The sequence below is a fragment of the Dryas octopetala genome, chromosome 5 (genome assembly GCF_963921425.1).
Source record: "Dryas octopetala chromosome 5, drDryOcto1.1, whole genome shotgun sequence".
NCBI lineage: Eukaryota > Viridiplantae > Streptophyta > Magnoliopsida > Rosales > Rosaceae > Dryas > Dryas octopetala.
In genome coordinates this window covers 2,375,082-2,401,777 of record NC_141370.1, presented here as the reverse complement: position 1 = coordinate 2,401,777, position 26,696 = coordinate 2,375,082, and the positions used below count along the sequence as shown (strand labels likewise).

Here is a 26,696-nt window from a genome sequence, read left to right as displayed (position 1 = left end):
AGGGGCAAAATGGGAAGTCAAAAGTGGAGGGCCCATGGGCCCTAGGGATGCAGAACCAAGATGGGCCATGCATGCACATGCATGGGCCCAAACCCTAGCAGCCCAAAGGCCATGCGCAAGGAGGAAGATGGCAGCCCATGCATGCGCATGCATGCCATGCAAACCCTAGAAGCCAAGGAGCCATGCGCAAGCCCAAGATGCAAGCCCAAGATGCAAGCCCAAGGTGGAAGCCCATGGAGTGAAACCCTAGCCCATCTTGTGCAAGCCACTTCAGCCCAACACATGTGAGCCCAAAGCACATCAAGGTCCAAGACCAGCCGCCCATGCGCAAGGGAGAGGGCCCTAGCTGACTTGCATGCGCCACTTAAGCCCACAAGGACCAAGCCATGCCGCAAGCCCATATGCCTTAACCCTAGCTGATGCCGCAAGCAACAAGGACAAGGAACCCTAGCAGCCGCATGTTTCCTTCTCCTTGCCTCTCAAGGAATGCTTCCTCTATATATACCCCTTTCATTCAGAGCCCGAGCATCATTTTTTTTTCACCTCCTACTCCAGCCGAAATTCCCTTTTGTTCTCTAGTTTTATTTTTGCTGTTCTAGGTTAGTTTTAGTTTAATTCTTGTAAGGGGAACCGAATTCAGAGGGTTCTAGAGAGAGAGGGTGGCGTGACAAGTGAGAGAGAGAAGGACCAGCCTGCTGCCGCAAGCCCTAGCTCACCTTGCCGTGAGTTCCTCCTGCTTGCTAGGTGCCTCCTTCTTCCTCTCTCCTTGCCGCAGCCCCCATGTGTTTGCACCTCTGATTTTTGTTTTCTTTTTCCTTCTAGAATTCTGATTTTATGTTGGTTTATGTTTTGAATTTATCTAGTTTATATTTCTGAATTTATTTAATTGAGTTGCTGATTCTAATTAGTTTAAAGCTTTGGTTATATTTAATGCATGTTTCAATATAGTTTAGTTTTGCGTTTCTGATTTCAATTGTTAAGCATGAATTGGGATTTCATTATTTATTGTTGTTTCTGTTTTTATTTATTTTATTTAATTATGTAGGTTAGTTATTCTATCTTGCATGTTAGTTGTAGGTTGATTAATGGATTTGCATGTTCTAACAAATCGTTTATCCGTCTCTTGGTCTGTTAGTTTGATGTTTGCATGTATTAAATTTCCACTATCTATTAGAACCCCCGTCACTAGTTGTTTGCATCCTTTGACTGGCCACCTTAGGGTAATTGCATCTAGTTTATCTGTTAGGTTTAGCTATGAAATAGTCAAAGACACTAAACCACAAGTAACAAGGGAATAAGGGATTATTCTTGGTAGTGGGGTTGGGCTACCTCTATAAGAAAATAGTCAAAGCTTATATGTTGTGCATGTTTGACGTTCTCATAAAACTAAATGACTCCTGCATGGGTAAAGCTGCCTTAGCTTGAACTAGGGAACATGTAGGTTAACTGGCTAAGGAAGGCCCAAGAAGCTCTTAGTTTATGCATTAGGAGAACAACGGCGAGAAAGTAACTAGCCAAACCTTTTTAGCTGTCAAACTTTAATATATTGTGTTCAAATTAACTGTCATTAGCCTTGGATGGTTATTGCATGCTTATCTGATTTGAAACTGAAAACTTAACATTGCAAGATAGAATAAAGTGTGTGTGCGTGTGGTGATGTGTGCGTGTGTTCCATCTTTTCAAAACCCCCCATTTAGTTATTCTAGTGATTAATTGCATTGATTTGTTGCTTATTAACCATTCCCTGTGGGATCGACCTCGTGCTTGTACGCTTTGCTATTGATGCGATTCGTGCACTTGCGAGTATACTTGGAATGAAATAGATGTTTATTTTGTTCTAAGAAAACACATCAACAAGTTTTTGGCGCCGTGGCCGGGGAATGGTGTCTAATATCAATGAATTGGTGTAATTAGTCATTAGAATTAGGTTATATTAGCTAGATTTCAGTTTTGTTAATTTTTAGTTTTTAATAAATGCCATGCCTTTATTTGCATTCTTTCTACTGATTGTGTGTTTTTCTCTTGATTAGGTGTGTTTTATGAACCCTGAACTTGTTGCAAGGTTGGAGAGGCTCAAGAACGAAGCTTTAGGTACATCACAAGTCAGCCCGCAACCTAGAGCATCAGATTCGAGTAGTGAAGAGACTGAGAGTGTCGACATGGCTGAAGCAAATGAGATGATGCCGCAGCCCCTGAGCCATTTTTCAGCACCCTCGCTGCCCACTCAACCATCGTGCATTCGGTATGCAACCATAGCCATGTTGCTCCTTTTTGTACAACTTGTTTTACTTGGAATTTAAAAACGAATACCAAGTTGTAGCTCGCAAGTATACGAATCGCTCATGTAAGCATAGCGTATAAGTACGAGGTCGATCCCACGAGGAATAGGTAAATACACATCAAACCAATTCAACTTACCAATTAGAATCACCAAACACACACACACGGCAGGGGGGGGGTTTGTAGATTGTTAAACTCACACACACCACATACACACACACACACACAATTGCAATGCTAAGAATTCAGAATCCACACCAATTCATGGAAATACAACCAAGCAATTCAAGATAATGCATATAATAAAGTTCGTCTACTAAAAGGTTTGGCTAGTCACTTTTAGCAATTACTCCCCTTACTGTGCATAAACTAAGAGCTTCTTGGGCCTTCCTTAGCCAGTTAACTTGCATGTTCCCTAGTTCTAAGCTAAGGCAGCTGTTACCCATGCAAGAGTCGTTACGATCTGTGAGAGTGACAAACACATAGCGCATGGCTCCAAATTAATGTACTATATGTCATCTATGATCCCTTTTCTCATGAATATTATCTTAGGATACCCACTTGTTGCCTACTGAAACTATCATCCTTTCGAGCTTGTTTAGTTTCACAACATAAATCTAGATGCATGCAACCTAAGGTGATCAGTCAAAGATGCAAAACAAATAGAGTCAATTTAAATAGAGATCAAGGATTTACTACATGCATGAAATTAAATCACAAGTGTCACCATTGCATAACTCACAATTAAAGTTTCATCATCCAACTTAGCAAAGCAAGAAAAAAACTCAAAACATAATAATAAAGAAAATAAAATATCTAACTTCCATTATAAAAATTAAATCCACAATGAAAGCAAGAACAAACTAATTAACTAAAGAAAAAGAAGAGCATCAAAAGAAAAACAAAGAACATCACAAGAGGGTGGCAGCGGCACAAGAGAGAAGAAGAGGAGAGACATAGCAGCAAGGAGGCTCACGGCAAAGGTGAGCTAGGGCTGCGGCACATGGTCTCTCATTCTCCCTCAAGTGGCGCCACCCTCTCACTCTCTCCCTCTGAATTTCGGCCTCCCCCTCTCTCTTTGAATTCTGAAAATATAAAAATATGGGAACCCCAAACAATGAGAGAATAGGATATATTTATAGAGGTGAGGTGAGGATTCCTTGGGAGGCAAGCTGAAGACAAGGTGCGGCTAGGGTTTCATTAAAAGAACCTGGGCTTAAGTGAATTTCTTGCTCCTTAAGACTTCTAATTTTCGGCCAAAAGTGGGCCTTGGGCTGATTTGGGCTCTTTTTTGGGCGTAACTCCTTTTCAGCTCGCGGAACTGCTGCGCTACCTCCACTAAAATGACCATAACTTGAGCTAGAAAACTCGGAATCGAAATCCGTAAAATTCCCTGCGAAGCTAACATCCGTATCTTTCCAACCATATATGGCATGCTACCTGATTCGTTCTGGAGAAGTACAGAATTGCTGTCGAAATTTGATGTTCAGATTTCAGGGTTTTGACTTCCTTGCAAGATAAGGACTCCTTGTGTGTCGACTTGGGCTAGGGTTTACAAACACACATGTGGGCTGCTGCAACCTTGTAAGCGTGATGGGCTTAAGTGACTTGCAAGTGGGCTGGCGCAAGGAAGCTTGGAATGGGCTGCTAGTGGCGTGATGGGCTTGCTCCCTTCTAGCTTGCGCATGGCTGCATGACTTGGGCTGAATGGGATGCACCTAGGCCCTAGGGTTTTAGTGCATGGGCTACCACCTTGCATGGTGTGATGGACTTGGGCTGCATGGCTTAGGCGCATGGCCTTGGTCCTTTGGGCTAGGGTTATGCGCATGGCCCATAGTGCATGGGCTGCATGTGTGGTCCATGTCATGTGATGATGTGGCACGGTTGACCATTGACTTTGACCTTTGACCTTTGACCTTTGACTTTGACCAAAAGTCAACCTTGACAAAAAAGATTCCCCAAAAGATTCTGTCTGAGATTCTCCAAAGATTCCTTTCAGATTCCAGATCCTTCTAGCAGATTCCCTCAAGATTCTTTTTCCCATTTCTTCCATTTTTAGCTCAAAATAGCCTCATTTAGCTTCTTTCTCCATCATTGCTTCATTTAACCTAAAAACACAAAAACAAGACAACAGACACAAAAGTATCGAGTTCTAACACTCTAGGTTAGGGAGTTAGTATCATAAAATAACGTAAAATGAACACTCATCAAGCCACTGATTTCGAAATCAAGAGTGGTCAGATACACTTGTTGCCGAGCTACCATGGGCTGAATGGGGAGGATCCGATCCACTTTTTGAAGGAGTTTTCCGGGTTTTGTGAAGCCACACAGTTGAGGGGTCTGAATGCCGATCAGTACCGTTTGAGGATGTTCCCTTTTGAGCTTAAGGACAAGGCAAAGAGGTGGTTGTATTCGCTGCCCAGTGGTTCCATTTCGACATGGGATGATCTTTCGAGCAAGTTCCTGAACAAGTTTTATTCCATTTCCAAGACGAATTCTATTCGTAAGGAGATCCTTGGATTTGTGCAGAAAGCGGACGAGCCATTCCATGAGACTTGGGACAGATTTAATGAGTTACTTACTAGCTGCCCACACCATAACCTATCTCCTTGGTATGTGATTTGTTGTTTTTATCAGGGACTATTGGAGAGAGACCAAGCCAAGGTGGATTCGGCATGTGGTGGTGCATTCATGTCCAAAACGGAGGATGAGGCTACAGAATTTTTTGAGTCGCTTTCTTTGAGTTCTCAACAATGGGATTCTAATCGTGCAAGAGGAGGACCAAAGAGAGGGTTGTATGAGGTAGCTGATGTGCCAAACACCATGGAGGGACAGATTTTGGAAATCAAGACTATGGTGCAGAAGTTATCTTTGGCTCAAGAGAAGATGATGGGTATGCAAGAACAAGGAGGTGATGTGGAACACGTGAATCAGGTTGGGAGTTATCCTAGGTTGCCATATGATCCATTTTCTAACACTTATAACCCTGGATGGAAGAACAACCCTAATTTCAGGTGGAGCAACAACAATGGACAGCAAGCTAGTGGGAGCACCAACAAGCCATATGTGCACCCTAATGCCGAGAGGTCTAGTTTGGAGGACAAGATTGCTCAAATTGCTCAAAGCACCACTTCCCTTGCCCAGAGTACCAATGCCTTCATGAACCGTACCGAGCAGCAGATGCAATCCAATTCGAAGGCTATTGCACACTTGGAGAGTCAAATGGGTCAGATTGCCACTACTTTGGGTCAGAGAGAGAAGGGGAAATTGCCAAGCCAGCCCATCGTCAACCCGAAGAATGAGGAGCATGTAAATGCTATTTTGAGGACTACTCCAAGAAAGAGAGTTAGAGTGGTCAAGACTAAGGAGGTGATTGAGATCATGGATAGTGAGGAAGAGGAGGATCCGGAAATGATAGAGGAGAAAGCTGATACACGTGTGATTCCCCTCATTCCGGACATTGACATCACCAAATTTCCAGCAACCATGAGGGAGTTGAAGTCTATTGAGAAGAAGGTTGAGGAGCAGGGGCATAGTCACAACGTTCCTAGGGAGATTTGTGGTTATCTCTTTGCATCTTTTCCAAGCAAGAAGAGGGATCTGGGCTCGTTGGTCATACCATGCAGCATAGGGGAGTATAAGATCGCCAATGCCTTAGTTGACAATGGCTCAGCTATCAATGTCATGCCGCTGGTTGTGTTCGAGAGGCTTGGATTTGTGGAGGCTGATTTGCAACCATTTGATTTGGACATTCGCTTCGCCAACTCTTCAGTCGAAAAAGCCCGTGGTATGCTTGTGGATGTTTTGGTTAAATGTCGTAAATTACTAATCCCCTCTGATTTCATAGTGCTAGATGTGCCGAGACTTCCGGGCGACGTTTCTATTATTCTTGGGAGACCATTTTTGTGCACCTCTAACATGGAGTACAAAGTATTGGAGAGTACCATGAAGATTCGGCACTACACCAAGCAAGAGGTGTATTTGCTCACTTCCGAGATGCCAGAAAACGAGGAGATCACTTTTTATGGAGAGGAGAAGTCAGAGATGGAGAGCTTCTTCAGTTCGTTCTTAGGGAGTGCCGAGAGTAGCAATGGCAAGAGGAAGAGGAAAGGACGCAAGTAAAGGAGATGGCAATGTCAAGCTGAAGACAGAAAAACAAGCGCTTGTTGGGAGGCAACCCAAGTTTTTGTTTCGAATAATGGAGGAGGAGTCGTCGAGGAGCAAGGAGGCCGCGCCTACCCTTGAAGTGTCCACGCTTGCGTACGCAAGTAAACAGTTTCTTTATTTCGCTTCATAAGACAATTTTTCATTGTGGTGTGTTTATGTGGTTTTGGATATTTGCAATTTCCCGTTTCGCTTAATTTGATCATTCGTGCATTTATTTCATATACATTGAGGGCAATGTATCATTTAAGTGTGGGGGGAAGGGCAATTGTCATTTGTTAGTGTTTTTAGGTTAGAACAAGTGTTTAGGGTGTTTTAAGTGTTTTTGGGTGTTTTCAGAAAAAGAAAAAAAAAAGTTTCGTTTTTAGTGTTTTTAGGTGTTTTTAGGTTAGTAAAAAACTTTTTCTTTTGTTTTTAAACTTAGGGTGTCAAAACCCACATCAAAATGCACGTTTTCATTAGATCTCATTCACCTTAGTGATGGATGTGATTCTTTAGAAGTGTGCGACATTGTTTTAAAAACAAAAAGTTTTTGAGTCATTTTGGTTGTTTCAGGTCGTTTTGAGTCCCCAACTAATTGATTTGAGTGTGCATGATGAGTGTGCATTTTGCATCACTTTATGATACTAATTCCTTAACCTAGAGTGTTAGAACTCGATATTTTGTAATTCTTGTCTTGTTTTTGTGTTTTCAGGTCAAATGAAGCAGAAATGAGAAAAAGAAGCAAATTGAGCCATTTTGGGACATTTCCTGGTCAAACCAGGAAAACGAGTGAAATCCTGGTCAAACCAGGAAAAGTGCAGAAATCCTAGCATGAATTGGGATTTCATTATTTATTGTTGTTTCTGTTTTTATTTATTTTATTTAATTATGTAGGTTAGTTATTCTATCTTGCATGTTAGTTGTAGGTTGATTAATGGATTTGCATGTTCTAACAAATCGTTTATCCGTCTCTTGGTCTGTTAGTTTGATGTTTGCATGTATTAAATTTCCACTATCTATTAGAAGCCCCGTTACTAGTTGTTTGCATCCTTTGACTGGCCACCTTAGGGTAATTGCATCTAGTTTATCTGTTAGGTTTAGCTGTGAAATAGTCAAAGACACTAAACCACAAGTAACAAGGGAATAAGGGATTATTCTTGGTAGTGGGGTTGGGCGACCTCTATAAGGAAATAGTCAAAGCTTATATGTTGTGCATGTTTGACGTTCTCATAAAACTTAATGACTCCTGCATGGGTAACAGCTGCCTTAGCTTGAACTAGGGAACATGTAGGTTAACTGGCTAAGGAAGGCCCAAGAAGCTCTTAGTTTATGCATTAGGAGAACAATGGCGAGAAAGTAACTAGCCAAACCTTTTTAGCTGTCAAACTTTAATATATTGTGTTCAAATTAACTGTCATTAGCCTTGGATGGTTATTGCATGCTTATCTGATTTGAAACTGAAAACTTAACATTGCAAGATAGAATAAAGTGTGTGTGCGTGTGTTCCATCTTTCCAAAACCCCCCATTTAGTTATTCTAGTGATTAATTGCATTGATTTGTTGCTTATTAACCATTCCCTGTGGGATCGACCTCGTGGTTGTACGCTTTGCTACTGATGCGATTCGTGCACTTGCGAGTAAACTTAGAATGAGGTAATTGCTTATTTTATTCTAAGAAAACACTTCAACAAGTTTTTGGCGCCGTTCCCGGGGAATGGTGTCTAATATCAATGAATTGGTGTAATTAGTCATTAGAATTAGGTTATGTTAGCTAGATTTCAGTTTTTGTTAATTTTTAGTTTTTAATAAATGCCATGCCTTTATTTGCATTCTTTCTACTGATTGTGTGTTTTTCTCTTGATTAGGTGTGTTTTATGAACCCTGAACTTGTTGCAAGGTTGGAGAGGCTCAAGAACGAAGCTTTAGGTACATCACAAGTCAGCCCGCAACCTAGAGCATCAGATTCGAGTAGTGAAGAGACTGAGAGTGTCGACATGGCTGAAGCAGATGAGATGATGCCGCAGCCCCTGAGCCATTTTTCAGCACCCTCGCTACCCACTCAACCATCGTGCATTCGGTATGCAACCATAGCCACTGATTTCGAAATCAAGAGTGGTCAGATACACTTGTTGCCTGATGAGTGTGCATTTTGCATCACTTTATGATACTAATTCCTTAACCTAGAGTGTTAGAACTCGCTATTTTGTGTTTCTTGTCTTGTTTTTGTGTTTTCAGGTCAAATGAAGCAGAAATGAGAAAAAGAAGCAAATGGAGCCATTTTGGGACAATTCCTGGTCAAACCAGGAAAGCGAGTGAAATCCTGGTCAAACCAGGAAAAGTGCAGAAATCCTAGTCAAATGAGGATTCCTAGTCACACTAGGAAACATCAAGTCCAGAACCATCATTGCGGAGCCAGAAATGTGAAATCCTGATTCGAACAGGAATTCCTGGTCGAACTAGGAAACCTAACCCAACTAGGGAAAGGAGTCCTAGTGACACTAGGAGACCCCAGGGGCAATATGGTCATTACGAGAAGTCGAAATGGATAAGGAATCTCTCATTTCCAAGAAATCCTAGTTGCACCAGGAAATGTTTTTCAAGGTTCCAGAAGCTTCCAGAAGGTGGTGGACATCCATGGAAATGAATGGAGGGAAGAAATGAATTTGAATTCAAATGGAAATGAGGGGCAAAATGGGAAGTCAAAAGTGGAGGGCCCATGGGCCCTAGGGATGCCGAACCAAGTGGGCCATGCATGCACATGCATGGGCCCAAACCCTAGCAGCCCAAAAGCCACACGCAAGGGGGTAGATGGCAGCCATGCATGCGCATGCATGCCATGCAAACCCTAGCAAGACAAGGGGCCATGCGCAAGCCCAAGGTGACAAGCCCAACATGGAAGCCCAACATGCAAGCCCAAAGCCCAAGACTACAAGCCCATGCGCCAAGGAGGGACCCTAGCTAGGCTAGGCGTGAGCCACTTAAGCCCAAAGGGAGCAGCCCATGCCGCAAGCCCAAGGTGTAGCCAGCCCTAGCTGATGCCGCAAGGAACTAGGAAAGCAAACCCTAGCCAGCCGCAAGTTGCTTTTGCTTGCCTCTCAAGGAAGGCTTCTCCTATATAAATCCCTCTCATTCAGACTTTTAGGAAGACTTTTTCTCCTCCTCCAGCCGAAATCACTCTCTTCCCTCCTCGTTTTATTTTTCTGTTTTAGGGTTTTAGTTTGAGACTTTTATTTTCTTGTAAGGTGAGCCGAATTCAGAGAGAGGTTTAGAGAGAGGGTGGCGTGACAAGTGAGAGGGAAGTACCACCTGCTGCCGCAAGCCCAAGCTCACCTTGCCGTGAGCCAATTGCTTGTGCTAGGTGCCTCCTTCTCCCTCTCTCCTTGCCGTAGCCCCCATTTGTTGCACCTCTGATTTTTGTTTTCTTTTCCTTCTAGTTTCTTCTTTTATTGTTGGATTATGCACACTTGGAGAGTCAAATGGGTCAGATTGCCACTACTTTGGGTCAGAGAGAGAAGGGGAAGTTGCCAAGTCAGCCCATCGTTTTAGAGTGTTAGACTGAGAAAAGATAATTGTTTACTCGCAAGTGCAAAAAGAGTTCAAAGTAAGCTATGAAGTGCAAAGAAGCAAAGTGTACCTCAAAATGTTCTATTGATGCTTGCAATTCCATGAAATTAGCCCTTTGTGTTTCCCTTTCATTTCAGTATCTTATCCTAGCCTAAGCCTTCATTATAACCCTATTAAAAGCCCTAGCTGATCTCAAGAGTGTGTATTATACTTACGTGGAGTCTATTTAAGAAGGGAGCCTATGGCTATTGATTCTATTTCAAGCATTTGTATTCCTTTCATGAGATCAGTATTCTTTCTAAAATGTGCCTTTATTTCATGTACATATGTGAGCTAATTGTTTTTGTTACATAATTCCTCTCACATATACTTTTGAGTGCACATATCAACCCAATTCTTGAGTGTTTTATCATTGAGAGTATGCCATAGTGAGGATTGGAGTTGAATCTATTATGTATGTATTGATTTAGTTTTGTTTGTCTAATACTTGGATTTGTGTCAAGGATGGCCTATATGACAATAGAGGAGCGAGGTATGTTATTTGAAATGTTATTAGAATTTGGAGAATACCATTTATATGCCTTGCTTTCTTATGTGATTAATGGTTGTGCGCATGAATTCAGTTGTTGGGATGTTGGAGTCAGTTTTGAGTCTTTTCTTTCCTTTATTTGCTCGAGGACTAGCAAAATCTAAGTTTTGGGGTGTGATGAGTGTGCATTTTGCATCACTTTATGATACTAATTCCTTAACCTAGAGTGTTAGAACTCGCTATTTTGTGTTTCTTGTCTTGTTTTTGTGTTTTCAGGTCAAATGAAGCAGAAATGAGAAAAAGAAGCAAATGGAGCCATTTTGGGACATTTCCTGGTCAAACCAGGAAAAGTGCAGAAATCCTAGTCAAATGAGGATTCCTAGTCACACTAGGAAACATCAAGTCCAGAACCATCATTGCGGAGCCAGAAATGTGAAATCCTGATTCGAACAGGAAATCCTGGTTGAACTAGGAAACCTAACCCAACTAGGGAAAGGAGTCCTAGTGACACTAGGAGACCCCAGGGGCAATATGGTCATTACGAGAAGTCGAAATGGATAAGGAATCTCTCATTTCCAAGAAATCCTAGTTGCACCAGGAAATGTTTTTCAAGGTTCCAGAAGCTTCCAGAAGGTGGTGGACATCCATGGAAATGAATGGAGGGAAGAAATGAATTTGAATTCAAATGGAAATGAGGGGCAAAATGGGAAGTCAAAAGTGGAGGGCCCATGGGCCCTAGGGATGCCGAACCAAGTGGGCCATGCATGCACATGCATGGGCCCAAACCCTAGCAGCCCAAAAGCCATACGCAAGGGGGTAGATGGCAGCCATGCATGCGCATGCATGCCATGCAAACCCTAGCAAGACAAGTGGCCATGCGCAAGCCCAAGGTGACAAGCCCAAGATGGAAGCCCATGGAGTGAAACCCTAGCCCATCTTGTGCAAGCAACTGAAGCCCAACATGGAAGCCCAACATGCAAGCCCAAAGCCCAAGACTACCAGCCCATGCGCCAAGGAGGGACCCTAGCTAGGTTAGGCGTGAGCCATTTAAGCCCAAAGGGAGCAGCCCATGCCGCAAGCCCAAGGTGCAGCCAGCCCTAGCTAATGCCGCAAGGAACTAGGAAAGCAAACCCTAGCAGCCGCAAGTTGCTTTTCCTTGCCTCTCAAGGAAGGCTTCTCCTATATAAATCCCTCTCATTCAGACTTTTAGGATAACTTTTTCTCCTCCTAGTTCAGCCGAAACCTCTCCCCCTCTTAGTTTTATTTTTCTGTTTTAGGGTTTTAGTTTCAGACTTTTATTTTCTTGTAAGGTGAGCCGAATTCAGAGAGAGATTTAGAGAGAGGGTGGCGTGACAAGTGAGAGGGAAGTACCACCTGCTGCCGCAAGCCCAAGCTCACCTTGCCGTGAGCCAATTGCTTGTGTTAGGTGCCTCCTTCTTCCTCTCTCCTTGCCGCAGCCCCCATGTGCTTGCACCTCTGATTTTTGCTTTCTTTTTCCTTCTAGTTTCAGATTTAATGTTGGATATTGGTTTCTGAATTTATTTAATTTAAGTTTCTGAATTTAATTAGTTTATAGCTTTGGTTCTGATTTTAGTTAGTTGTTATTTAATCTTTGCAATCTGATTTCATTTAGTTATCTCTTTATTGCTTTCAATTCATGTTGTTGAGTTCCATTTGTTTATGCTTTTAATTTCTTTAATTTTGCGTTTCTGATTTCCGTTAACAAGCATGAATTGGGATTTTATTTATTTGTTGCTGTTTTGTTTCTTTTATTTGTTTTATTTAATTATGTAGGTTAGTTATTCTATCTTGCATGTTAGTTGTAGGTTGATTAATGGATTCGTATGCTTTAACAAATCGTTTATCCGTCTCTTGGTCTGTTAGTTTGATGTTTGCACGTATTAAATTTCCACTATCTATTAAAACCCCCGTCACTAGTTGTTTGCATCCTTTGACTGGCCACCTTAGGGTAATTGCATCTAGTTTATCCGTTAGGTTTAGCTGTGAAATAGTCAAAGACACTAAACCACAAGTAACAAGGGAATAAGGGATTATTCTTGGTAGTGGGGTTGGGCGACCTCTATAAGGAAATAGTCAAAGCTTATATGTTGTGCATGTTTGACGTTCTCATAAAACTTAATGACTCCTGCATGGGTAACAGCTGCCCTAGCTTGAACTAGGGAACATGTAGGTTAACTGGCTAAGGAAGGCCCAATAAGCTCTTAGTTTATGCATTAGGAGAACAATTGCGAGAAAGTAACTAGCCAAACCTTTTTAGCAGTCAAACTTTAATACATTGTGTTCAAATTAACTGTCATTAGCCTTTGATGGTTATTGCATGCTTATCTGATTTGAAACTGAAAACTTAACATTGCAAGATAGAATAAAGGGTGTGTGCGTGTGGTGATGTGTGTGTGTGTTTCCATCTTTCAAAACCCCCCATTTAGTTATTCTAGTGATTAATTACATTGATTTGTTGTTTATTAACCATTCCCTGTGGGATCGACCTCGTGCTTGTACACTTTGCTACTAATGCGATTCGTGCACTTGCGAGTATACTTGGAATGAAATAGTTGTTTATTTTGTTCTAAGAAAACATTCAACAACACAAGTACCCTTCAATTGTGTGTATCTTACCCTTACTTAAGGGATTGTAGAGAATTGTTTTTTCTATATAATTGTTCATTTGTTTGCAAGGCTTGAGAACAATGTGAAAAAGAAAAGAAAATGAAAAGAATATGTTGCTGTGCCCAAAGAAAAATAGAAAAAAAAAAAAAAAAAAAAAAAAAAAGAAGAAAGTGAAAAGGTTAGGCATGTGTATCACAAGTGTGCAAATTCAAGAATGCAAGCCTAGTCGCCAAAGTGTATAAGAATGAAATGACACCGTAAAACCTGATTCTCTATGGTTCCCTTAAGTCTTTGTGTTTTCCATACCTTTCTTGTTAAATCCTTCACCGTTAGCCCTATTACAACCCATATGTAAAGTCTTATATGATCTTAGGTGAAGTGTAGTCTTAATGTGGAGATTAGATGAGATGGAAGCATATTGTATTTTGATTTGATTTCAGGTATTTGGTATCTTTCATGAGATCATTATTCTTTCACTTGTGCTTTTGTTCTTACATATATGTGAGTAATTTGAATTTGTATGCATAAACTCTCTCACATATGCATTTTGAGTGAATCACTATTTAGCCAATATCTCAGTGCTTTATTTGTGAGTGACTATCTTTGTGAGAATTGAAGTGAAACTAGTTGCTTGTGATTACTCAAGTTTTCTTGAAAGTTCAGATTGAAAACTTTGTTGATATTGTCTTACACACATGATGTTTTAACCTTGTTAATTGTGAGTTAGTGTTGGCATTTTGGTAATCTCTGGAACTATTGTGTAGTCTATTTGATTGAGTTATGAATGATCAAGCATACCTGAGATTTTTGGTGGAAGGTTAGGTGGTTTTGTTTTTAGAGTCTTAGTTTAGTTTTTGTTTTGTTTTGCTAGGGACTAGCAAAGGATAAGTTTGGGGGAATTGTTGGGTCCTTAAATGTGTGCATTTTAGGCCCTCTTTCTTAATGTATTTAGTACTTAGTCCCTATATTTTGTGTTATTTATTTGTGTTTCTCTCTTTTGTAGGTGGAAAGCCCATAGGTAACAAGTGGATGCAAATCAGCCCATTTTGAGCTTAAATGAATATTTGCTATTTAAAGAGAAGCCCAAGACCAAGAGAGGGTCTAAGAGCATGAAAGAAGTAAAAGCCCAGCCCAAACTATAAGAGAAGTGGCGTGTGTGCTAAGTGAATGGCTGGCCGCACCTTGCAAAGAATTTCCTTCCTAATTTGGCTCTGAAAATCAGATTTTTAATTACCTTATTTATCTCCTTTTAATTTCTGATTTATTGGAGGCTTATTAGGGGAGGAAATCAGCTACATGCAAGTCCATAGGGATCAGCCACACTTACCTATTTAAACCAAACTCTTGCTGAGTTCTAGGGTTCCCAGACTTGGACAAAAATCAGAGAAAGAGAGAGAGGGGCGGCAGCTTGGAGGCGTGAGCTCTCCTAGGGTTTAGGCTTTTCTTCTTCTCTTTTCTTGTAATTTTGGAGATGATAAACATGATTTCTTTGATGTTCTTGTTTCCTAGCATGAACTAATCACGTTTTCTACGGCCTAGGGTTCAGCCCTAGGCCGAATATTCAGTGGATTGGTGATGTAGTTTCTGTTTGTTTAATTCCATGGATTTGATGATTTTGATTTCACTTTTATCATTGTTCTCTATGTGTTTATTATCCTTGATTGATCACCTAGGGTTATTGCATCTAGAATTTAATCAATTTAGGGTGAGGACAACCAATCAGCCCCTAATACAAGTGATAAATAACTTAGGATTTAGTAATTGGCTGAATTCTGATTGTGTGGAATCAATACTAAAGCACCTAAGGTAGACGCCATGCCTTAGGGTTTTATTTGCATTCATAATCTCATTTGTTTGTGTTGATTGTTTTCTTAGAACAAAATAAAAACATATCTCATTCTAAGTATACTCGCAAGTGCACGAGTCGCATCAGTAGTTGCATGCAAGCACGAGGTCGATCCCACAAGGAATGGTTAATACACAACAAATCAATTCAATTAATCAAAAGAATAACTAAATGGGGGGTTTTTGGAAAGATGAAACACACACACCACACCGCACGCACACACCCATTATCCTATCTTGCAATGTTAAGTTTTCAACTTCAAATCATATATGCATACTCTAACCATCCAAGGCTAATGACAAATCAATTCAAACACAATGTATTAAAGTTTGACTGCTAAAAAGGTTTGATTAGTTACTTTCTCGCAATTGTTCTCCTAAGGCATATATTAAGAGCTTCTTAGGCCTCCCATAATCAGTTAACTTACCTGTTCCCTAAGCGGACTTAAGGCAACTGTTATTCATATAAAAGTCATTAAGATCTATGAGAACGTCAAACATGCACAACATACAAGCTTTGATTATTTCCTTATAGAGGTCGCACAAAACCATTACTAAGAATAATCTCTTATTCCCTTGTTACTTGTGATTTAGTGTCTTTGATTAGTCCACAACTAAACCTAACTAATAAACTAGATGCAATTATCCTAAGGTGGCCAGTCAAAGGACGCAAACAACTAGTGACGGATTCAATCAGATAATGAGAATTAAATACATGCAAACATCAAATTAATTCATCAAGAGACAGATAAACGATTTGTTAAAGCATGGCATATCTGAAAATCAACCTACAACTAACATGCAAGATAGAATAATAAAATACATAATTAAAGCATAAAAATAAATCTGAAATATATAAACAAAATCCCAATCCATACTTATAATAAAATCATAAACACAAACTAAAAAGAAAATCAGAATTCTAAACAAAAAGAAAATTAAAAACCAAGAGACACATCACTAAGGTGGCTGCGGCAAGAAGAGGGGCTGAAGGAGACACCTAGCAAGCTGGAGGAACCCACGGCAAGGTGAGCTAGGGCTTGCGGCAAGGCTGGACTCCTTCTTTCTCTTGCTTGTCTGTAACGCCCCGAACCTCGGGCCCATAAACATTCTGAAAACCTTGTTATTTGAACCATTTTTCAAAGAATGAGCCATGCATTTAATATAATAAATACGTTAACTAAATCAGAGTGTGAGCCCAAAGATATTGATGTAAAATCACTTTCTAAAATCGGTTTAAATCACTGTCTAAAATCGTTTACATAAATCAAGTGGGTCCCACTACTTCGTCTTCTCCTCACTGCCTCCTCAGCCTGCTTAACCTGAAAAAACACAGTTAAACACACTGCACCATATCTATGGTGCACCGGGTCATTCAAACAAATAACCCCTTAATAAGAAATCACAAGGCCTCAAAATACTTTTGTCAGTTATCTCAATTTACAATCCACAAAATATTCGCAATAAATCCAAGGCGTAACTAATTAATCTTCATAAGTCCGAAATTCTTCAATCACCTAATATTCCATCAATAATAATAATTATACTCTGACAAATCAATTGCCTAAACGTCAACCATTAACCACAACCTCAAATCATTCCCGTCTTAAATCTAATAACCTCAAAGCATAGGCACTATCATTTCCGTCCTCACGATTCAAGCCTAAACTTTACTAAGTCCTAGCAAACAAATGCAATACAAGCAACCAAACAACCATCTATCTAATTTCACACACTTCGTTTCTTGGAAATCCTCCAGCTTTATAACTACTTTCAAAAATCTCGTCTTTGAAAACCATTTTTAAATCCCCTCAACCGTAAATCACACTCTGAACTGAATTTATCCTTGGAAGCTGATATCTCGAAACACTTATTCTTAAAACTCACATCATTCTCGTACCTGTACTGTAGACAATGTCCTGGCCACAATTCCGCACTCGGGCAGGCTCAAATCCTGGCCACAATCTCGTACGGAGGGGTCACCCCGCACGAGCAGGCTCGTATCCTGGCCACAATCTCGTACGGAGGGTCACTCCACACGAGCAGGCTCGTATCCTGGCCACAATCTCGTACGGACGGTCACTCCACACTGATGAGTGTGCATTTTGCATCACTTTATGATACTAATTCCTTAACCTAGAGTGTTAGAACTCGATATTTTGTGTTTCTTGTCTTGTTTTTGTGTTTTCAGGTCAAATGAAGCAGAAATGAGAAAAAGAAGCAAATGGAGCCATTTTGGGACATTTCCTGGTCAAACCAGGAAAACGAGTGAAATCCTGGTCAAACCAGGAAAAGTGCAGAAATCCTAGTCAAATGAGGATTCCTAGTCACACTAGGAAACATCAAGTCCAGAACCATCATTGCGGAGCCAGAAATGTGAAATCCTGATTCGAACAGAAAATCCTGGTTGAACTAGGAAACCTAACCCAACTAGGGAAAGGAGTCCTAGTGACACTAGGAGACCCAGGGGCAATATGGTCATTACGAGAAGTCGAAATGGATAAGGAATCTCTCATTTTCAAGGAATCCTAGTTGCACCAGGAAATGTTGTTCAAGGTTCCAGAAGCTTCCAGAAGGTGGTGGACATCCATGGAAATGAATGGAGGGAAGAAATGAATTTGAATTCAAATGGAAATGAGGGGCAAAATGGGAAGTCAAAAGTGGAGGGCCCATGGGCCCTAGGGATGCCGAACCAAGATGGGCCATGCATGCACATGCATGGGCCCAAACCCTAGCAGCCCAAAGGCCATACGCAAGGAGGAAGATGGCAGCCCATGCATGCGCATGCATGCCATGCAAACCCTAGCAGCCAAGGTGACAAGGCCAAGATGGAAGCCCATGGAGTGAAACCCTAGCCCATCTTGTGCAAGCAACTGAAGCCCAACATGGAAGCCCAACATGCAAGCCCAAAGCCCAAGACTACCAGCCCATGCGCAAAGAAGGGACCCTAGCTAGGCTAGGCGTGAGCCACTTAAGCCCAAAGGGAGCAGCCCATGCCGCAAGGCCCTGATGCAGCTAACCTTAGCTGAAGCCGCAAGCAACTAGGAGAGGGAAACCCTAGCAGCCGCAAGTTTTCTCCTCCTTGCCTCTCAAGGAATGCTCTTCTATATAAATCCCCTTCATTCAGAACCCTATAATGACTTTTTGCACCTACACACTCCAGCCGAAAATTCTCTCTTCTCCTAGTTTTATTTTTCTGTTTTAGGTTTTTAGTTTCAGCTTTTATTTTTGTGATGATTAGCCGAAGGGTGAGAGAGACAGAAGAGTGGCGTGGAAGCAAGGAAAGAGGACCCTTTGCCGCAAGCCCTAGCTCACCCCAGCCGTGAGCCAATTGCTTGTGGAGGTTGCCTTCTCTCTTGCCTTGCCGCAGCCCTCTCACTTGGTTTCTTTAATTTTTCTTCTAGTTTTCTGATTCCATGTTAGTTCATGTTTCTGAATTAATTAGCTCGTGATTCTGAATTTATTTAATTAAGTTTCTGAATTTATTTAGTGCATGGTTCTGATTTCCTTTAGTTTATGCAATTTAATTTAGTTGTTTAGTTTATGCTTTTAAGTTTGTTTAATTTGCGTTTCTGATTTCCTTTTGCAAGCATGAATTGGGATTTTGTTTATTTGTTGCTGTTTTTTTTTTATTTATTTTATTTAATTATGTAGGTTAGTTATTCTATCTTGCATGTTAGTTGTAGGTTGATTAATGGATTTGCATGTTCTAACAAATCGTTTATCCGTCTCTTGGTCTGTTAGTTTGATGTTTGCGCGTATTAAATTTCCACTATCTATTAAAACCCCCGTCACTAGTTGTTTGCATCCTTTGACTGGCCACCTTAGGGTAATTGCATCTAGTTTATCTGTTAGGTTTAGCTGTGAAATAGTCAAAGACACTAAACCACAAGTAACAAGGGAATAAGGGATTATTCTTGGTAGTGGGGTTGGGTGACCTCTATAAGGAAATAGTCAAAGCTTATATGTTGTGCATGTTTGACGTTCTCATAAAACTTAATGACTCCTGCATGGGTAACAGCTGCCTTAGCTTGAACTAGGGAACATGTAGGTTAACTGGCTAAGGAAGGCCCAAGAAGCTCTTAGTTTATGCATTAGGAGAACAATGGCGAGAAAGTAACTAGCCAAACCTTTTTAGCTGTCAAACTTTAATATGTTGTGTTCAAATTAACTGTCATTAGCCTTGGATGGTTATTGCATGCTTATCTGATTTGAAACCGAAAACTTAACATTGCAAGATAGAATAAAGTGTGTGTGCGTGTGGTGATGTGTGCGTGTGTTCCATCTTTCCAAAATCCCCCATTTAGTTATGCTAGTGATTAATTCCACTGATTTGTTGTGTATTAACCATTCCCTGTGGGATCGACCTCGTGCTTGTACGCTTTGCTACTGATGCGATTCGTGCACTTGCGAGTATACTTGGAATAAAATAGATGTTTATTTTGTTCTAAGAAAACATTCAACACACACGAGCAGGCTCACATCCTAGTCACAATCCCGTGGATTTTACACAGGCAGGCTCGACCGGTCAACACGTGCATTTACACAGCATCCTTTAAATATTCTTTTCTAAATTCTCCTTATCAAACCCACTCATCAAAAGGAGGTGTCTCTCCTCAAATCACAACGTCTTAAACAACATTGTATAAATAATCAATCATAGCCAAAATCCACTCATTGTTTACTCCGAACTACCCCGAAACCTTTCCGAGATTGATTCCTACTCACGACCCTTCACTTGTTTGTCACTCAAATCGATCAAATCGATCAATTCTTTCTCAATACTCAATTCGATCAAATCGGTATAATAATCGCCTAATCATCATTATTTACTTCGACAATAAACATTTCTTTCCTAATTCAGCCATTATCCTCAGGACAAACTCTAAAATTCCAAATTAATTCCTTAACCTCAGATCCTCATCAATTCATTCTCATGATCCAAATCCTACCCTTCGCCTTCCTAACATAAAGCAACAAACACACAAAACAGACCATTCAATAACAGTACTCTACATTAAAATTCGATAAGTATCATTCACAGTTCAACTACGTAAAAGACCGAAATACCCTTCACAATGTCATTGCTCGGATACAAAATCCGGCAGCATAACAACATCGGGAATGAGATTTTCCAAGCCCGTGTACCTGTTAGGACCAGACAACCAACTTAAATATAAACAGAAATTTCACAGAATTCACCAAATAACCTCGGAGGGTCTCCTAGAAGTTCAATTTGGGCAAACAGAAACAAATAACCGCTGACCCGCCGCCACAAGTGGCGGAGCTAGTGGTGGCAGCGGCGACAGATCCTTAAAAAAATTGGTTTTTCAACTAAAATCAACCCCAATCAACCTAGGCACTTCAATTGGACCAAAATCAACTCAGCATTCATTCAAATATGCTCAATTCAAGGTAAACCCGAAATGGGTACAAGCCCTAAAATTTTCGATCTCCAAATTCTCAAAATTGACACGCAAGAACAAGGGGGAAAGAAAGCCCATACCTAGAGGATCATTTCTCATAACTGGATCGAGGGCCAAATCTCGCCGGAAAAGCTCGAACTGGCCGGAGAAGCCGCCGGCCTGAAATTTCTCGATCTGCCACCGTGAGGGGTCGTCGGTGCTAGGGGAGGACATGGCTGGACTCGCCGGGGCCTGGGGAAGAGAACCCAGGTGGTCCGGCGTCCCGTCGTTGCCGGAAAAAGGAGATCGCCGGTGAGGGCCTCTCTCGGTTTTCGCGTCGATCCGTCGCGATGGTGGCTCAGGTGGATGATCGGCGGCCAGGGGGAGGAAGAGGGAGGGACGGCGAGGCTGGTGGACCGAAAACCCAGCCCATCCGCCGCCGGACGCGCCGCCACGCGCCGATGGCAGATCGGCGAGAGTGAGAGAGGGAGAGACACGCGGGAGAGGGAGAGGATCGGGGAGAGAGGAGAGAGAATGAGATAAAAATCTGGTTTTTGGGTTTTAAAACCCACTTTTGTAAAATTTACAAGTTTGCCCTTTACTTCAAATTTCCGTAACTTTCAAACCATAACTCCGATTGACGCGTGCCGCGTGTCTACGAACTCGTGAACCCGAGACCTTTCCAACGTGCCCAAAGTCAAAGATGAAAGTCCATTAGTTTTAAAAGTCAACTTTTGGGTCAGCCCAATTTAAAACAAAAATTAAAAAATTAAACCAAAACCTTTTAAATTTCCAAATAAATTCTCAAAATCCTTAAAATAAATTCGCAAAATATTTAAAATAACTCCTTGAAAAATACGGGGTCTTACAATCTACCCCCCTTAAAAAAATTTCGTCCTCGAAATTCCCAAGGGAAAGTAAAAGCGGAAAATAACTTCACACAAACACAACAAGCACAAGCAACAACAAATAACACGTCAAAGAAAAACTCCTTCACTTAGAAGAAAATTGAGAATAACGCAAGCAAAAGGTAAAAATAAAAAAATACGATGACGATCGAAAACTTCACTTGAGAGCTGCAGGTATAAAGCTTGTCGTGTTCCATCCACATCTGTTTTCCAAGATCTTCGAGTGCAACCAACTTAGTCTTCATTTCCTCGAGTAGCCTGCCACAATTCTCGATGACTCTGAATTCTCCTTCTTCAGAATTTTCCTCTTCATGTGCGAATCGCTCAACCACTTCTGAAGCGTTGTCACTTAAGATCGCAAAACTGTATTCGCTGAGTTCTAGCAAACAAACAACAACCAAGTCCTACCTAGCTACAATCTCGAAAACCCTACTTACACGGTGAACTAACCCTTCAACCAACCAAAAATATACTACTCCCACTGTTTCCCTTGAACCTTTGTTCTCTAACAAATAATCTTACTCAAACCTTCCAACTCTTCTAAATTCAAACCTCTTACTAAGTCTCCAACTTCTAACTTTCCCGAACTTGCTGAGGAGAGAGACGATGGCAATGCAGGGGACATTTCTCAAAACATTCACAAACATTTTCATGGCTCAAATAAAATACTTTTCTGAAATCACTTGAAAATCATTTTCTTTCTCAAACTGGCTTTCACAAACATTTTCTGAACTGATTTTCTCAAACTTTCTATAACATCACCATTCCTCACCCGGGCAATGTGGGATCACTCACTTCTCCTCACCTGGTAGCTCGCCACTGCCTCGCGCAGCCGCCCACTCAGAGTCTTGGTCCCTGGGTCTTGCAATCCACACACTTCCGGCCGGGTCACGCTCTGATACCAATCTGTAACGCCCCGAACCTCGGGCTCATAAACATTCTGAAAACCTTGTTATTTGAACCATTTTTCAAAGAATGAGCCATGCATTTAATATAATAAATAAATACGTTAACTAAATCAGAGTGTGAGCCCAAAGATATTGATGTAAAATCACTTTCTAAAATTGGTTTAAATCACTGTCTAAAATCGTTTACATAAATCAAGTGGGTCCCACTGCTTCGTCTTCTCCTCACTGCCTCCTCAGCCTGCTTAACCTGCAAAAATACAGTTAAACACACTGCACCTTATCTATGGTACACCGGGTCATTCAAACAAATAACCCCTTAATAAGAAATCACCAGGCCTCAAAATACTTTTGTCAGTTATCTCAATTTACAATCCACAAAATATTCGCATAAATCCAAGGCGTAACTAATTAATCTTCATAAGTCCGAAATTCTTCAATCACCTAATATTCCATCAATAATAATAATTATACTCTGACAAATCAATTGCCTAAACGTCAACCATTAACCTCAACCTCAAATCATTCCCGTCTTAAATCTAATAACCTCAAAGCATAGGCACTATCATTTCCGTCCTCACGATTCAAGCCTAAACGTTACTAAGTCCTAGCAAACAAATGCAATACAAGCAACCAAACAACCATCTATCTAATTTCACACACTTCGTTTCTTGGAAATCCTCCAGCTTTATAACTACTTTCAAAAATCTCGTCTTTGAAAACCATTTTTAAATCCCCTCAACCGTAAATCACACTCTGAACTGAATTTATCCTTGGAAGCTGATATCTCGAAACACTTATTCTTAAAACTCACATCATTCTCGTACCTGTACTGTAGACAATGTCCTGGCCACAATCCCGCACTCGGGCAGGCTCAAATCCTGGCCACAATCTCGTACGGAGGGGTCACCCCGCACGAGCAGGCTCGTATCCTGGCCACAATCTCGTACAGAGGGTCATTCCATACGAGCAGGCTCGTATCCTGGCCACAATCTCGTACGGAGGGTCACTCCACACGAGCAGGCTCGTATCCTGGCCACAATCTCGTACGGACGGTCATTCCACACGAGCAGGCTCACATCCTAGCCACAATCCCGTGCATTTTACACAGGCAGGCTCGACCGGTCAACACGTGCATTTACACAGCATCCTTTAAATATTCTTTTCTAAATTCTCCTTATCAAACCCACTCATCAAAAGGAGGTGTCTCTCCTCAAATCACAACGTCTTAAACAACATTGTATAAATAATCAATCATAGCCAAAATCCACTCATTGTTTACTCCGAACTACCCCGAAACCTTTCCGAGATTGATTCCTACTCACGACCCTTCACTTGTTTGTCACTCAAATCGATCAAATCGATCAATTCTTTCTCAATACTCAATTCGATCAAATCGGTATAATAATCGCCTAATCATCATTATTTACTTCGACAATAAACATTTCTTTCCTAATTCAGCCATTATCCTCAGGACAAACTCTAAAATTCCAAATTAATTCCTTAACCTCAGATCCTCATCAATTCATTCTCATGATCCAAATCCTACCCTTCGCCTTCCTAACATAAAGCAACAAACACACAAAACAGACCATTCAATAACAGTACTCTACATTAAAATTCGATAAGTATCATTCACAGTTCAACTACGTAAAAGACCGAAATACCCTTCACAGTGTCATTGCTCGGATACAAAATCCGGCAGCATAACGACATCGGGAATGAGATTTCCCGAGCCCGTGTACCTGTTAGGACCAGACAACCAACTTAAATATAAACAGAAATTTCACAGAATTCACCAAATAACCTCGGAGGGTCTCCTAGAAGTTCAATATGGGCAAACAGAGACAAATAACCGCTGACCCGCCGCCACAAGTGGCGGAGCTAGTGGTGGCAGCGGCGACAGATCCTTAAAAAAAATTGGTTTTTCAACTAAAATCAACCCCAATCAACCTAGGCACTTCAATTGGACCAAAATCAACTCAGCATTCATTCAAATATGCTCAATTCAAGGTAAACCCGAAATGGGTACAAGCCCTAAAATTTTCGATCTCCAAATTCTCAAAATTGACACGCAAGAACAAGGGGGAAAGAAAGCCCATACCTAGAGGATCATTTCTCATAACTGGATCGAGGGCCAAATCTCGCCGGAAAAGCTCGAACTGGCCGGAGAAGCCGCCGGCCTGAAATTTCTCGATCTGCCACCGTGAGGGGTCGTCGGAGCTAGGGGAGGACATGGCTAGACTCGCCGGGGCCTGGGCAAGAGAACCCAGGTGGTCCGGCGTCCCGTCGTTGCCGGAAAAAGGAGATCACCGGCGAGGGCCTCTCTCGGTTTTCGCGTCGATCCGTCGCGATGGTGGCTCAGGTGGATGATCGGCGGCCAGGGGGAGGAAGAGGGAGGGACGGCGAGGCTGGTGGGCCGAAAACCCAGCCCATCCGCCGCCGGACGCGCCGCCACGCGCCGATGGCAGATCAGCGAGAGTGAGAGAGGGAGAGACACGCGGGAGAGGGAGAGGATTGTTGAAGTGTTTTCTTAGAATAAAATAAGCAATTACCTCATTCTAAGTTTACTCGCAAGTGCACGAATCGCATCAGTAGCAAAGCGTACAAGCACGAGGTCGATCCCACAGGGAATGGTTAATAAGCAACAAATCAATGCAATTAATCACTAGAATAACTAAATGGGGGGTTTTGGAAAGATGGAACACACGCACACATCACCACACGCACACACACTTTATTCTATCTTGCAATGTTAAGTTTTTAGTTTCAAATCAGATAAGCATGCAATAACCATCCAAGGCTAATGACAGTTAATTTGAACACAATATATTAAAGTTTGACAGCTAAAAAGGTTTGGCTAGTTACTTTCTCGCCATTGTTCTCCTAATGCATAAACTAAGAGCTTCTTGGGCCTTCCTTAGCCAGTTAACCTACATGTTCCCTAGTTCAAGCTAAGGCAGCTGTTACCCATGCAGGAGTCATTAAGTTTTATGAGAACGTCAAACATGCACAACTGATGAGTGTGCATTTTGCATCACTTTATGATACTAATTCCTTAACCTAGAGTGTTAGAACTCGCTATTTTGTATTTCTTGTCTTGTTTTTGTGTTTTCAGGTCAAATGAAGCAGAAATGAGAAAAAGAAGCAAATGGAGCCATTTTGGGACATTTCCTGGTTAAACCAGGAAAAGTGCAGAAATCCTAGTCAAATGAGGATTCCTAGTCACACTAGGAAACATCAAGTCCAGAACCATCATTGCGGAGCCAGAAATGTGAAATCCTGATTCAAACAGGAAATCCTGGTTGAACTAGGAAACCTAACCCAACTAGGGAAAGGAGTCCTAGTGACACTAGGAGACCCCAGGGGCAATATGGTCATTACGAGAAGTCGAAATGGATAAGGAATCTCTCATTCTCAAGAAATCCTAGTTGCACCAGGAAATGTTTTTCAAGGTTCCAGAAGCTTCCAGAAGGTGGTGGAAATCCATGGAAATGAATGGAGGGAAGAAATGAATTTGAATTCAAATGGAAATGAGGGGCAAAATGGGAAGTCAAAAGTGGAGGGCCCATGGGCCCTAGGGATGCCGAACCAAGTGGGCCATGCATGCACATGCATGGGCCCAAACCCTAGCAGCCCAAAAGCCACACGCAAGGAGGAAGATGGCAGCCCATGCATGCGCATGCATGCCATGCAAACCCTAGCAAGACAAGGGGCCATGCGCAAGCCCAAAGTGACAAGCCCAAGGTGGAAGCCCATGGAGTGAAACCCTAGCCCATCTTGTGCAAGCTACTGAAGCCCAACATGGAAGCCCAACATGCAAGCCCAAAGCCCAAGACTACCAGCCCAAACACCAAGGAGGGACCCTAGCTAGGCTAGGCGTGAGCCACTCAAGCCCAAAAGGGAGCAGCCCATCACGCCAAGGCCTGATCAGCTAGCCCTAGCTGAAGCCGCAAGGCACTAGGAGAGCAAACCCTAGCCAGCCGCAACTTGCTCTTCCTTGCCTCTCAAGGAAGGCTTCTCCTATTTAAATCCCCTCATTCAGACTTTTAGAGAACATTATTTTCTCTCCTCCTCCAGCCGAAATCACTCTCTCTCTCCCTCTTAGTTTTATTTTGCTGTTTTAGGGTTTTAGTTTCAGACTTTTATTCTTGTAAGGTGAGCCGAATTCAGAGAGAGGTTTAGGAAGAGGGTGGCGTGACAAGTGAGAGGGAAGGACCACCTGCTGCCGCAAGCCCAAGCTCACCTTGCCGTGAGCCAATTGCTTGTGCTAGGTGCTTCCTTCTTCCTCCCTCCTTGCCGCAGCCCCCATTTGTTGCACCTCTGATTTTTGTTTTCCTTTTCCTTCTAGTATCTATTCTTATTGTTGGATCATGTTACTGATTTTATTTAATTAGTTTGCTGTTTTATTTAGTTGTCTCTTTAATTCCTTTATAGCTTTGGTTCTGAAATTATTTAGCTATTTATGTTTATGCAATTTAATTTA

General features: G+C 41.7%; 1 protein-coding gene across 1 annotated transcript in view; it reads right to left on the bottom strand.

The window, feature by feature from the left end:
- The window catches only part of LOC147283543 (uncharacterized), a 70,184-nt gene extending 48,254 nt beyond the window's left edge, over positions 1-21,930 (bottom strand). The window contains exons 1-2 of the mRNA XM_086244014.1: positions 21,834-21,930; positions 21,462-21,684 (exon numbers count right to left, since the gene is read on the bottom strand). Coding sequence (XP_086100140.1) covers positions 21,462-21,684; positions 21,834-21,930 — 320 coding nt within the window. The remainder of the gene's footprint in view (positions 1-21,461; positions 21,685-21,833) is intronic.
- Positions 21,931-26,696: the final 4,766 nt, after the last annotated feature.